This window comes from Octodon degus, unplaced genomic scaffold (genome assembly GCF_000260255.1).
Source record: "Octodon degus isolate 3935 unplaced genomic scaffold, OctDeg1.0 scaffold00002, whole genome shotgun sequence".
NCBI lineage: Eukaryota > Metazoa > Chordata > Mammalia > Rodentia > Octodontidae > Octodon > Octodon degus.
In genome coordinates, this window is record NW_004524578.1 from 20,305,600 (window position 1) to 20,319,570 (window position 13,971).

At 49.9% G+C, this 13,971-nt stretch overlaps 2 protein-coding genes and 1 pseudogene across 3 annotated transcripts in view; 2 read left to right on the forward strand and 1 right to left on the reverse strand.

Moving 5' to 3' along the window:
* Zscan2 (zinc finger and SCAN domain containing 2) overlaps window positions 1–9,101 on the forward strand; it is a 35,384-nt gene extending 26,283 nt beyond the window's left edge. Inside the window, exons 3-4 of one of the 2 annotated variants that reach the window (XR_002820244.1) lie at window positions 7,854–8,113; window positions 8,868–9,101. Coding sequence is in view for 1 of the 2 variants with exons in the window: in XM_023710606.1 (XP_023566374.1) it covers window positions 7,854–7,984 (131 nt within the window). In the remaining variant the exon portion in view is untranslated. Of the gene's footprint in view, window positions 1–7,853; window positions 8,294–8,867 lie in introns of those variants that run through there. The other variant, XM_023710606.1, reaches the window with a different exon arrangement.
* LOC111816280 lies at window positions 2,896–2,991 on the forward strand (annotated as a pseudogene).
* A 1,662-nt stretch (window positions 9,102–10,763) lies between the features above and the next one.
* Wdr73 (WD repeat domain 73) overlaps window positions 10,764–13,971 on the reverse strand; it is a 15,259-nt gene continuing 12,051 nt past the window's right edge. Inside the window, exons 6-8 of the mRNA XM_004623474.2 lie at window positions 12,210–12,371; window positions 11,641–12,006; window positions 10,764–11,219 (exon numbers count right to left, since the gene is read on the reverse strand). Coding sequence (XP_004623531.1) covers window positions 10,984–11,219; window positions 11,641–12,006; window positions 12,210–12,371 — 764 coding nt within the window. The 3' untranslated portion in view covers window positions 10,764–10,983. The remainder of the gene's footprint in view (window positions 11,220–11,640; window positions 12,007–12,209; window positions 12,372–13,971) is intronic.

Here is a 13,971-nt window from a genome sequence, read left to right on the forward strand (position 1 = left end):
CAAGAGAACAGCCTTGGGACAATATAGAATAAGTAGGTTTTTTAAAAAAAGACCAAAAAGCAAAAAACCCAAAGCAGTTGCTTCAGCCTGAGCGTGGCTCTCGGATCCAAATCTGCAAGTCTCCTGTGTAACCTGCGTCACTGCCCACCCATCCCCCTTGGATTTCCTCATGTTGGAGCGCCTGGACCCTGTGGTCTGGGCACCCAGGGCCTGCCCATGTCACCTGTACCTCCTTCAGGCTCAGCATGGGGATGGATGGGGCTCTGCACGTGGGGACCTCTGCCTGCCATCTCACTTGGCTCTCAGGACACCAGCATGCCTGGTCTCCAGCCTCCTCTCTCTTGGCAGATCGCCTCCTGGACTTCTTCCCCTAGACCCAGTGGACCTAGCACAATTCCTGTAAGTGCCCCCACCCCCCAGTGTCCCCCAGCCCCAAACCTGGGTTTGAGCCAAGGCTCCTCCCCCCTCCCTCCTCCCTCCTCGCTCTGCAAATCCACCTGGCTATGTCATAGCTCCTGGGCTGCAGAGAACAAATTGGGACCTTGACCTGGAAAACTGTATGGAAGAGGCAAGATAGCACAGCTCCATGCTCAAAAGGTGTAAGGACCAAACCGAACCAAACCAGACCAAAACTTGGCAGGAAGTTGAGGAAATAGACTACCTGGCTTGGCCAAGTGGGAGTGTGCATGGTTTGATAAAAATATAGTGAATGGTTAAATTTGTTACAGAAAAGATACATTGCTATGAGCCCCCTCCAGTAGCCCCCTGCTTCTAACACACCTATCCCATCATCCTTGCCATTGTTTGAAACAGTTCTAGAAGTCCTCTTTCCTGAGTATCTTCAGCTGTGGTGTCATGACTGCTTCTGTGTCCTGAATTAATTTAAAACGTTGATCTTTCATAGTCATTTTAACTTTGGGGAAGAGCCAGAAGTCACCCAGTGCCATGTCCAGTGAGTACAGTAGATGAGGACAGGCCATGACGTTTTTATGAGCCCGCTTTTCCACGAGATGGCCCTCAGCAGCAGCACTCATTTTTTATCTCACCTCCTGACACTCAGGAAAGGACTTCTAGAACAGCTTCAGAAAGTCACAATGGGATACATGTGTTTGAAGCAAGGGGCGCCTTGAGGGGGCTTCATGGCAGTGTGTCTTTTAGTATACTACATTATTTAAACATGCACCGTGTTGTCTGATTACACTGCCTAGAATGGCTTCCTTCCCTGTCAGGGCTGTACCTACCCTCTCCTGGCTCTCCCCACCTTGCCAGTGTTACTTTCCAGGCACTTGGACACTGAGCGTTCAGTGCTAAGCACACCACTCTGAGTTGTTTGGGTTGTTCAGAACAATATTTTAGAAAATGCACTCTTACAGGGCTGGCAAGATAGCTCAGTGGTCTGGTCTAAAGCTCCAGCTTAGGCAAAGCTCATGTACTGCTGTTTGATTCCTGGCACCATATGCTGGGCCAGCCACACACACACACACACACACACACACACACACACACACACAAATGTGCTTTCTCCTGGACTACACCCCTTCAGAGGAAGGAGTGTGCTCTTCTAGCAGCAGCCAAAATTAGGTTCAGTCCCTCTGACTTCTGATGGAAACAAGAACCATAACAGCATTCAATGCAGGAAGAGCATGTCTTTCCCTCTTTGCAGAGCTGAGATCGGAATGTAATGTATGTCCTGTGCATGTCCAAAAGGACCATGTAGCTCAGGTTGCCTGAGGACCTATCAAGGTCAGCAGACTGGCAAAGCCCAGGTTTATAGAGGAAATGGCACCACACAGAACAAGGACAGTGGGAAAGGCTCGTGCACAACCACAACCCCCAAGGTAAAGCAGAAGAAAGACAACAAAAATTAGCCTGGAATGGAAAGCCCAAACTCACCAGGTAGGAAAGGAAAATGACAAGACACATGTGAAGATACACTTGAGAAGATGCAAGAATGGAGGGATCTTCTATACAGCTTTCATTAACAACTACTAATGGGGGGTGGTGGCAAAGGAGTGCTTTGCTTTTTTTCTGCCACTGCAGCACAAACCAGGCCTTAGTCCAGTGGTGGAGCAAGTAGATGCTCTATAATTGGTTGGTGAGTGAATAAATGTAAATGGTACTTATCTGGAAGCAACCAGGATTATGTGCACAGTGGGCCAGGAGGGAGGTCACAGGAGCGAAACACTACCACACTAGGCATCAGACACATCACCAGCATCATTAACTGGGGACTGAACCTACGGCCTTTACACCGTATATCACTGTATATCCCTGTAATATCCCTGTATTTCTCATGAGACAAGGTCTCAATAAGGTGCCTAGGCTGACCTCAAACTTGGATTTTTCTACTCTGTCTCCCAGTGAGAAAGAAATCTTAAGTGGCAGAGAATCTGAACAGGAATTAGTGCTACACTACCCATGACCTCAGGCCGAGCTGCCCTGGGTTATTCAGCTGCCCTAAAGCCTTAAGTGGAAATGCTTTGTACAGGGCTCTGATGCTCAGTGCCACCAGAGCAGCACAGCGCAGGGCAAGACTGCCACCTCTCTCAGGACAGGGGACCAACACCATTTACTTATTTATTTTTGTGGTATGGGGATTGAACTCAGGACCTTGCGCTTGCCAGCTAGTACTTATTCTACTGAGCTATCTCCCTGGCCCCCAACAGCCTTTAGCCACACCCATTCTAGTCAGGGCTCTAGACCCCCAAGATTCTCCCCATTATGTAAAAAGATCACATTGCCAGGGAGATGGTTCAGTATCACAAACACCTGCCTGGCCAAGTGCAAGGTCCTGAGTTTGATCCCTGGTACCAAAAAGCAAAAAATAAAAAGACCATATCTTTTTTATCCATTGTTCAATTGATGGGCATGTGGGTTGTTTCAAGATCTAGCTAAGTGCTTGCTTCGGCAGCACATATACTAAAATTGGAACGATACAGAGAAATTAGCATGGCCCCTGCGCAAGGATGACACGCAACTTTGTTCATTTTTCTTATGCTGCTATATACTTTGCAAGATAAAAAATAAATTGCACCTACTAATCAAAAAAAAAAAATCTAGCTAATTTAAGTCATGCTGCTCTAAACCTGAGTGCAGGTATGTTGTTGCGGTAGTGTTCTCAATTCTGGGAAGATACCCAGCAGGGGAATAGCTGGGTCAATTGGGACCTCCAATCCTAGGTTTTTGAGGAATCTCCACACTGTGTTCCACAGTGGTCACATCAGTCTACTCTCCCACTCATTAGGGAGATTGGTCTGTAGTTCTCTTTTTTTTTTTTTTTCTTTAAATTTTATTTATTTGTGTGTGTGTGTGTGTGTGTGTGTGGCCAGCTCAGCCCACCAGGGGGCGGGCTGGCTGGCATGTGGTGCTGGGGGATTGAACCGTGGTCCCTGTGCTTTGCTGAGCTTGTTCTAAGTAGGTGCTTTAGACCACTGAGCCATCTCACCAGCCCTTATAAGGTTTTTTTTTTTGCTCTAAATGCCCTAAGGGGTGGTCTGGCTGGCTGGAGTGTTGTGGGGATCGAACTACAGCAACCTGAGGCTGACAGCTTTGTGGAAGCAGCCACTTAAACAACTGAGCTAAGGCCAGGCCCCCGGTCTGTAGTTCTCTTCATTGGGTCCTTGTCACTTTCCACCACCCTGTAGTTCTGTGGCAGCGTGAGAGGGTGACCTATTTACTGTGCCACATCTAATGTCCGCTAGCCAATTCTCATTCATCAGTATGGATACAGCTATTTTGCTGGCCTTAAGCAAATTGCTGCAAAACAGTTTCAGGCCCTTTCCCACACTTTCCAACCAGATTGGCCCTTGACCCCTAGTCCTAGCTCTTAGGAACCTTCGGAAGCTGGCTCCCGTCAGAGAACCATACACCACAGAGCACAGAGGGGGCTGACCGACCTGGAGCCTGTCTCTTTCCCCTCAGTGCTGTGGAGCTAACACTTGTGATTCTCACTAGAGTTCATTTGGTAACTCATGTCTCTGCTTCTAGGATTTCAAGTCAACAGCAGGTGTCTTTTCAGTGAGGTGCTGGAAGAGGTCTGAGCTTCAGAGCATAGCTATCTGGTTCTCTGAGCTGAGCCCAATAGAGCCAGACTCCAAAAGTGCAGGAAAAACTTCACACAGTGAAGCTGGAGGAAGTTTCCTGCTGGGAGCAGGATGTGTTCCCTTCTAGGGAATGACTCCAGACCACAGCCCTCCTGTCACAGCTTTTGGCATTTCTGCTCTTGGGAAGCATCAGAACCCTGAGAGGCCCTCATTCGGCTCCAGGAGCTCTGTCCCCAGTTGCTTAGACCAGACAGTTGTACAAAAGAGCAGAACCAGGAGTTGTGGTCCCAGAACAGTTCCTGACCTCCTTCCCCAGGATCCAGATTTGGGGCCCACAGCAGCAACCCAAGGTGAAGCAGAGGCCATAGCCCCGTTAGGAGATGACTGCACGTGAGAGAAAAGTAAGAGAAAGTGTCATTCTGAGTCATTCACGCAGAGCTCCCGTGGTGGTGGCCACAGTGGGGGTGGTGTGTGGAACTCTGGTATTTGTGTCCAACTGGAATTTGTTATTCCCTGGTCCTGGAAACTGTGACTTTCCTTCCAAGTGCACATGGGCTCTTAGGGAAGGCCCAGCTCTTGCTTTTCTGAGTGTTGCTCCCTGCTGTTAAATAAGAGAACTGCCTGAAATGCATGTGACTGAGAGGACAGTTTGGATTCTGTGGCAGCCAGCTGAGAGCAGGTGACTCCACTGGTCAGCATGAGCACTGCCAGGTCTGCTGCAGAACTGCTGAATCTCTGATTAGCTCTCTGTGGGTTTCTTTAAAGACAGGGTTAACTTGCAGTGGCCCTTCCGCCTCAGTCTCCCCAGTGCTAGGACAGCCATGTGCTTCCTGGCCTCAGGGTTGGCAGAGCAGATGGGAGCAGCTGCTGAGGAGCAGGCTGGCCAGCCCGGGCCTTATCTCTGTGGAGTCTTCACAGGGCCAGACTCTTTCCTTGCTGCTGCGGGCCGCCACCCCCCAAGCCCTGGAGGATGGGAAGATGGCAGGAAGCACTGGGCTATGAGAGACCGAGAGTTTGGGGAAATTTTCTGAGTCCATGAAGAACTGCTGCGGCCACGTAGCCACCATGTGCACTGGATGGTGGCCCAGCGGGTGCGGGAGCGGGGCTTCCTGTGGGCCCGGGCAGTGCTCCTGACCCAGGGAGGTTGTGGGCAGGGCTGGTCTAGGCCTACACAGGAGCAGTCCCTGGATGGCCCCTGATGTGCAGAGCAAACGGGGCCCAGGAATAAATGGAAGAGTTTCTCACTCCTAAAATAGCTTCCATTGTGTTTGCTTGTATTTTTTTTAAATTTTTTTATTTTTAAATTTATTTATTTTATTTATTTGTGCGTGTGTGTGTGTGTGTGGCCAGCTCAGCCCACCAGGGGGCGGGGCTGGCTGGCATGTGGTGCTGGGGGATTGAACCGCGGTCCCTGTGCTTTGCTAAGCTTGTTCTAAGTAGGTGCTTTAGACCACTGAGCCATCTCACCAGCCCGTGTTTGCTTTTATACTCTTTCCTGACAGCTTTCCAGAAACTCCTGAAACAGCACAAGCTACACATATTACCACAATGCCTAATTAGACTCATAAAATATGACTATTCAGTAACAAGGCCTTTTTCTTAAATAACCTAGCCCAAAAAGACTCACTATAATGAGCTGTACTTTACACGTCACTGCTTTTGTTTTCGTGGGGGAAACATTTTCAACATTAGAATTTATCTTCAAGAATTTCTTAGAGGTGGTTGTCAGGCCTCTTCAGCTTGCCTTGCCTCCATGCTTTCCCAGCAGGAAGGCAGTTTGCAGCCTGGACCTGGGAAGCACTTCATAAATGCTGACAGAAGCTGGGCACAGTGGCATATCCCTGCAATCCCAGAATTTAGGAGACTGAGGCAGGAAGATCCACACAAGTTTAGGGTCAGCCTGGGCTACGCAGTGAGACCCTGTCTCCAAAAAACCGAAACAAAACAAAAAACCAACAAAACAAAACACTGACAGAACCAACACCTTGTTTTTCCAGTTTCTTCATCTGTTTTAACCATGAGACTTTGCTCTGCCCAGGTTTTGCTTTCCAAAAATAGACTCTTGGCAGGACATCAATTTGCTGGCATCACTGAGACTGTGCAGTCTGTTGGTGGGGCAGCTTCAGAGCTATTCCAGAAGTCCAGTTTAGAATTTTTCAGGTCAGTGCTATGGCTTGTGTCTAGATGTCCCTGCAAAGCCTCCTGCAGTCATAGATGGGCTTTTGTCAAAGGTGGCTGGATCTAGAATGTGTGAGGCTGGGACTGGCTCGTGGTGCAATGCTAGGGTCAAGGGCACTAGGGTTAAGGGTATGAGTGCTGGGCCGGCGAGACAGCTCAGCGGTCTCAAGTGCCTGCTTAGGCAAGCTTAGGCAACTGCAGGGATCGCAGTTAGATACCAGCACCACATGCCACGCCCCCAGGGCAGGCTGAACTGGACACATACACACACACACGGTATAAGTGTCACCCACCCTAAGTAGCTTGGATAAGATATAAGGGATAGAAAGAGTTGTGGCTGTCCTTTGCTTGGTTGCTTCGCCATCTGCCCCCACGAACTGTCTCTCCTCTGTGATGCCACCCTGCCTTGGAGCCAGCTGATTATGGACTGAAACCTCTATAAACTGTGAGCCAAATGAGCCTTTCCTCCTTTAATTTTGGGTGTCATGTATTTTGCCTCAACGATGAGAGAAAAATAAGAAGACAAAACCGATACGGACTGCTTAAAATCATTTCACTTAGCTGGGCACAGAGGCACACACCTACAGTCCTAGAACTCTGGGAAGCTGAGGCAGGAGGATCACAAGTTCCAGCCCAGCCTGGGTAACTTAGTGACTTAGCGAGAACCTGTCTCATAAAGGTGGCAGTGGAGAAGGTGTCACTGCACAGGCCTTGAGTTCAATCTCCAGCACAGCAAATAAATAAAATAAATTCACTCTTTCAATGAGTTCTTAGGTAGAAACTTGTTCTGTTACTACCTGATGTAGCTCTACACTATAAAAAGACTTTAAAATAACCTAGTACCTCCTTGGAAACTTTTGCCATCATACTTCTTTGGAACTGAAAAATGAGAATGCAAAATACCTTGGGAATAGTGGTGAATGCCTATAATCTAGCACTTGGGAGGCTGAGGCAGGAGGATTGCCATGAGTTTGAGACCAGCCTGGGCTATGTAGTGATACCTATCTCTCTCTTTTTTTTTGGCAGAACTGGGGATTGAACTCAGGCCCCTGTGTGATACCAATCTCTTAAAAGGAAAGGGAAGGGAAAGAGAAAGGGAAAGGAAAGGAAACTCATAGCAACAATCCCAGTCCTCATTCTCATGTACAGCTGCTAGGGACACTGGCGTCAGGTTCAGGGCACTCACCCTGACCGGCCTGACCCCCAGGGACACTGATTCCTGGACTCTTGAGTGGCACAGTCAAATGGGAAGAGGCAGTTTTAAATGCCAAGCCTGATCAGAGACTGAGGTGTGTAAAGAATGACACAGGGCCAGGGAGATAGCTCAGGGGACTAAACACCTGCTTAGGCAAGTTCAGGGACCAGAGTGCGATCCCCAGTACCACATGTGCTGGCCCTCCCCCTGGGCATACTGAGCTGGCCACAGAGACGGGGCATGGTGGTGCATGCCTGTGATCCCAGCACTGGGGAGGCTGAAACAGGTGGATCACTACAAGTCCCAGCTGCATAGTGAGATCCTGTACCAAATACATAATTTAAAAAAAAAACAGGACTTGCAAAGGACACTGTCGGTGGTGACTACACCCCACCCATCTGTTGCTCCCAAACAGGGCTCCTTCTTTCCTTCTCCAGGACTTTGGCCGTCTCCTCCTCAACGCAGTGACACCGTCTCTGAGCATGTGTTGACATGCTTGCACGTTCAGTGCCTCCGTGTCCATGGCATGTCCAGCCCCTGCCATGGCCTCCATCGACAGCCTCGGTGACCATCTCAGCCACTCACCAGACCATTTTGTGACAAGGCCTGTATCACAGAGGGGCCAATCCATGTACCCCTGATGTCTGTGTCTCTGCAATGATGCCTGCTGCCTCCCGGGTCTTCAAACCACTCTAAGGTCAGTAAATGTGTGGAGTCACAGTTACTCCTGCAAGTCCCTTCTGCAGCTCAATGGATAAGGGACAGGACCCTCACAGGACAGTGAGCAATTGAAAGCCCAAGCGGTCCTGCCTCCCTCAACTGTGCTGGGCTGTGGCTCTGGGTGGCCTAGCCTGCAGGGCCCTAACCTAGGGGTCCTTCCTCCCATCCACAGCCCCCATCCACTGCCCACTTCACTTCACTGTGGCCCTCGTCCTCATCTGCAGGACAAGGCAGTGGCAGTGGCTGAACAATAACACTATTTCTGAGGCCATCATTCAAACATCTGACCTAGGAAAAGCCCATAACCATGGACCTGGGCAGGGTACTAAGGATCACAAGCTCTAAAACATGTCTAAATAGCACCATAAATCAAGGTAATGCACTTACATCTACTCAGACACAAAACTGGAGGATGGCAGAACCCAGGGGATTTACCATCTCTGCTTCTTGCAGTTTTGGCATCCTTTGGACAACTGGCCAGCAGCTCACAGCTCTCTCCAGGAGACCCCTCTGCTCTACGCCCCCCACTCCCTGTCCTGGTGTGGCAGCTGCCCTGGATGCCGCCTCCAGACCCTTTCCTCCCTGCAGCAATGTAGGCTTCTGGCTTCCGGGCCAGGCCCTGACTGACTGCTACACGTTTCACGAGTGCTTTTCAGCAAAACAGCTTTTAAATTCACACATCAGTTCTACTATTTTCTAAATTACTCATTTTGCTTTTACAAATACTATAGCTTCCTCAATGGCATGCCGGTAATTCAGCTCTCCGGAGGAAGAACCAACTCTGCTTTGCAACATTTGCCAATTTCCAAGATGTAAATACTCCCACCATAGTAATTTCAAGCTATCAACATGACAACGCTGAGCACGGAGCTGGGGAGAAGCTACAGGATCAGCTCTCCTGAAGAGGCGGAAATGACTGAGGAGACTCCAGGAAATGCTGGGAATGGTCCCATCTTGAAACTGAAAAATTAAATGTCTTCAAAATGTAATACTCTACTAACTTTACTGTTAACAAGTGATCAAAAATTCGATCCCAAGAAATCATTCCTTTCTGAGCTGGTGTGGGGGTCTAAGCTTCTAGTTCCAGCAACCCCAATCGCCTGGGCTCAGTGCTTTTGAGACCAGCCTGGGCAATACAGAGGGACCACGACTCAAAAGCAAAACAAAACAAAAGCCCCACCAAACATGGGCAGGTTGGTACACATCTGTAAGCCCAGTGATTTGGGAGGCTGAGTAGAAAGATCCCAAGTTCAAGGCCAGTCTTAGTAAAACTAACTTAGTCACCTTTCCCATTGCTGGGACAAAATAACTGACGCCCAAAGTTAGAGGACGAAAGGTTTATTTGGCTCACTGTTGGTGGAGGTTTCAGTCCATCATCAGCTGGCTCCGAGGCAGAGTGGTGTGGCAGAGGGGATGCAGCCCACAGCAGGCAGAAGGCCGCAAGCAGCAAGGGGCCTCAGCTGCTGCTTTCTGCCCTTTTTATACTATATCTAGGCTACTTGGATTAGGGCGGTGCCAAGCCATCAGTACTGATTTAGTAATCACCTACCCTTAATCCCAGCATCACACACATCACACCATCAGCTTCTTCTGAAAAAGCCTCACCTATCCCCACACCAGGCTTTGGAGGGACACCCAGACACAAATCGTAGCAGCAATTTAGGGAGAACTTGTCTCAAAAACAAGAAAGAAAAGGCTGGGGCATAGCTGTGTGAAGGCCCTGGGTTCGGGCTCCAGTATCAATAAATAAGTGAATAAATAAACAGCAACACCCACTAGTGTTGTTGTAGATCAGCAATCAATAATTTCAAAAGCACGATTCCTGAGAACTCTTTATAAATGCTACCGTGAGAAACTGTACATGACAGCAGATGAGCATACCCTTTAATACCTGCTAGAAGAAAATGCTCGTGAAGTTCTAAGGAGAGGTCTCAGGCCTTTCACCTCCTGGGGGGCAGGATTCACCAGCTCTGCCTGTGCTGCCAGGCTGGTGACAGCTGGCTTCTGTTCTCCCATTAACCCCTTTAGCAATATGTTCAGTATCTGAACAGTCTCAACCTCACATGCAAGAGAAATGCAAACTGAAGCTACAGTAACCACTTTGTGTTTACCAGACAGGCAAAGGCCAAGGAGGTGGTAAACAGGCTGCTGGGGAGGGCAAGGGACAGAGGCCAGCCCTTTGCTAGCAGTGGGAGCAGAAGCTGGCACAGTATGGGGGGGTGCTTTGGCAGTGTTTATCAAACCGAAAATGCACACGTTCTCTGCCTCAGCAATTTTATTTTATTTTTTTAAATTTTATTTATTTATTTATTTGTGGGGGGGGGCAGCTCAGCCCACCAGGGGGCGGGGCTGGCTGGCATGTGGTGCTGGGGGATTGAACCGCGGTCCCAGTACTTTGCTAAGCTTGTTCCAAGTAGGTGCTTTAGACCACTGAGCCATCTCACCAGCCCCTCAGCAATTTTATTTTTAGAAAGTTTATCATATAGATATACTGCTCATGCATACAAAAGCTGCTCATTCTGCTACTGGTAACTGCAAAAGAACAGCACCCTTTTTTTTTTTTTTTTTTGGTGGAACTGGGGATTGAAGCACCCTTTTTTTTGAGATAGTATTTTGTTTTGTAGTTCAACTGGCCTTGAACTCATGGCAATCCTCCTGCCTCAGCTTCCCAAGAACTGGGATTACAGGTGTGCATCACCACGACCAGCTCCATCAATGCCTTCATTGTACAAAGCAGAAAACAGGCTGAGAGAGGTTGGCTGACTTACCTGAGCCCTCACAGTCGGCAGCAGGGCCCTGCACCGTGGCCTTCTGATCTGGTACCCACCCCACTCTCCCAACCCTGAGTCAACAGGTGGCATGAGGGTCCACCCAGTCCCACACATGCACAGAGGCATCACTGGCTGCTGATAACAAAGTCCTGGGTTTGCAGGGGTGCCAGGAGTGGGTGGTGACCAGCGGAGCAGCATCCCCCTCGCCTTCCTCTAGGAAGATATGACCTCTGTGGGTGAAGAGCGGCTCCACTCGGCTCCCCACTCCCTCCCAAGATGTGACATCATAGACCTGGACAGTTCCATCAAAGCCTGAGGAAGACACAGAGCACAGGGTCACTCATGAGCCACAGAAGCCCTTTCTTGAGTAGTGGCAGCCAAAGAGGCTATTGTGGGCTGGGGATATAGCTCAGTGGCACTGTGCCTGCCTGGCAGGCTCAAAGTCCCAAGTTTAATTTCCAGTACCAAAAAAAAGAGGCTAAAGTGGAGGTCCTCCTCTGCTGTTCTTTCTGGTCAGCCCCTGGGCCCCTCCTCATCTGCCCTACTCCCCAATGGGCCCTGCCCGAGCCCTAAATCTCAGGGGTGCAGACCATAGCCACTTGGTAGCCAGGGTGCACAGTGGGCAAGAGGTTTACTATGTAGCTCCTTCTGAGAAGCAGTCTCCTCCAGGAACTGCTGGTTCCTCCTGATCCGGCTCCTATTCTCTGAGACACCAGACCCTGCTCAGCAATACCTGAGATGGCCAGGCAGTTGTCTAGGCCTGGGGCCCATGTCACTCGCAGCAGCTCCGGGTTGGGACTTGGTGTGGACACCGCACACTGGACTGAGCTCAGGGGGTGGCAGAGATCTCGTGTGTCGAGGAGACGGAGCTGTCCATCTGCTCCCAGGCTGGAGAAGCAGGGCCCAGGGCCCTGGTCCCCAACCCTTACTTCTGCACACCATCTCTGGCCACCAGAGCCAGGACTTTGACCAGGGTTTTCCAAAGGTGCCCACGGCTGGCGGGTATCGACCAGCCCTAGGCGGCCTGAGATGCAGCAGAACGCAAAAGTGGCACCATCAAGGACCTGAAGACTGCTCAGCTCCTCACCGTCACTGACACCTGCAAGAGGAGAGCTGCCGGGGTACCAAGGCCTGGCACGGGCATGGCTGGCTGGCATTCCCATGCCCTCTAGCACCGCCCAGCCCTGGCTTGGGCCATCTCCTGGGCGGTGTGGGAGCCCTGGGCAGGGGTCTGCACTCAGCCACTGGAGCTGTGCCAAGGGTGGGTGCTGGCTGGGGATCAGCAGGGCACACACTCAGTACCTGAGGTGTACGTGGTCTCCCCAGATTCCAGATCCACCACCTGCAGACTGCTGAGCCGCGCCCCATGAAGGACTCTGGGTGTCGAGGAGAAGACAGCTAGCCTAGACCAGAGATCCCCCACTTCCTTTCGTACGGGAACAGTGCTGACAGCTTTAATGACATCTGGGGGAAGGGAAAGCAGGAGTCTAGGATACCAGTACAGGTCTGCAATCCTCTACAGGGGCCTGCAGCCCTCTTCCTGGGGACAGAAAGATGCGGGGAAATGGATGGGGAGTTGGCAAGAGAGACCGCTGAGACACAAGCACTGGGTCATGGCACGTGTGTGTGGTACAAGGGACTGGACACCAGGCCTCTGCATTGAGCTACACCTCCAGTCCCTTTTCTTTTGGGAGATTGGGTCCTGTTAAGTCACTAAGCTGCTCAGGCTGAGCTCAAACTTGTGATCTTCCTGCTTCAGCTTCCCAGAATGCTGGGACTGCAGGCATGCATTTGGCAGACTGACATTTTTAAAACTGTCAGAATCACTGTGATTTCTTTCTTTCTTTCTTTTTTTAAACATTTATTTATTGTGTTTGTGTGTGTGTGTGTGTGTGTGTGTGTGTGTGGCCAGCTCAGCCCACCAGGGGGCGCAGCTGGCTGGCATGTGGTGCTGGGGGATCGAACCGTGGTCCCTGTACTTTGCCAAGCTTGTTCCAAGTAGGTGCTTTAGACCACTGAGCCATCTCTCCAGCCCCTGTGATTTCTTTCTAAACTGTGTTACAAACTGCTTTTGCAGCTGGCAAACAATGGATTATTGTAGCTAACTCTGAACTCTACCAGCCATTCTGACTTGTTTAGGGGAGAACAGTGAGGGAAAGCAGGCACACTTTGCTGACATCACCCCTTCTGTGCAAAACAGGCACAGATTTCACGAACCAATGTTTCTTCAAAAACATGTTCCACAGCCTCTGACTACTTGAAGTGTTTTTTTTTTTTTTTTTTTTTTTTTGCGCTGAATGCCTTCAAGGCATGACTGGCTGTATTGTGTTGTGGGGATCGAACCCAAGCAACCTGAGCCTGACTGTTTTGTTGAAGCAGCCACTTAAAGAACAGAGCTACTGGGCCGGGCCCCAGTCTCTGACTACTTGCTAAAACTTGGCAAGCAGAGGTTACATGGCACAGGAACTTGTGCTGTGCATTTTACTCCACGAGGCGAAGCCAGCTGCCATGCTACTGGGTGAGTCTGGACCCGTGAAGCTAGCAGACTTTGGTGTTTGTCCAAAGATGAGTAAAAAGGTGCGGTACAAGGGGACACAGCAGCTGAGACAGCTGATGCCACTTTCCCTGCAGTAGTGTATCCCCTGGACAAGAATGTGGTGGGTTGTGTACTTTACATGAAATGCTTGTAGGCGATACAGCTTTCTGTGCAGTCTTTTGATTAGAACTTACAGTAAGATCATGAGCCACAAACACTGGCTATTCTTCTCTGATGATAATGATGTATGGAAGAAGAAAAACCTAGTGTCTCCCTTACTGACAGAGAAGTGAGTCTAGGGAGAAATGGTGTAGAAGAAATCAAAGGACATCTTTTCTTAACAAATGAACAGTAGGGCTGGGATCAGTGGCCCATGTCTGCACTTGGAAGGTTGAGGCAGGATTGCCACAAGTTGAAGTCCAGCCTGAACTATATAGTGAGCTCCTGTCTCAAAAATCAAATAAACTGCAAGATAGTTCAGCGGTCTAAGGCACCCACTTAGGCAAGCTTAGGCAGCTGCAGGAGACC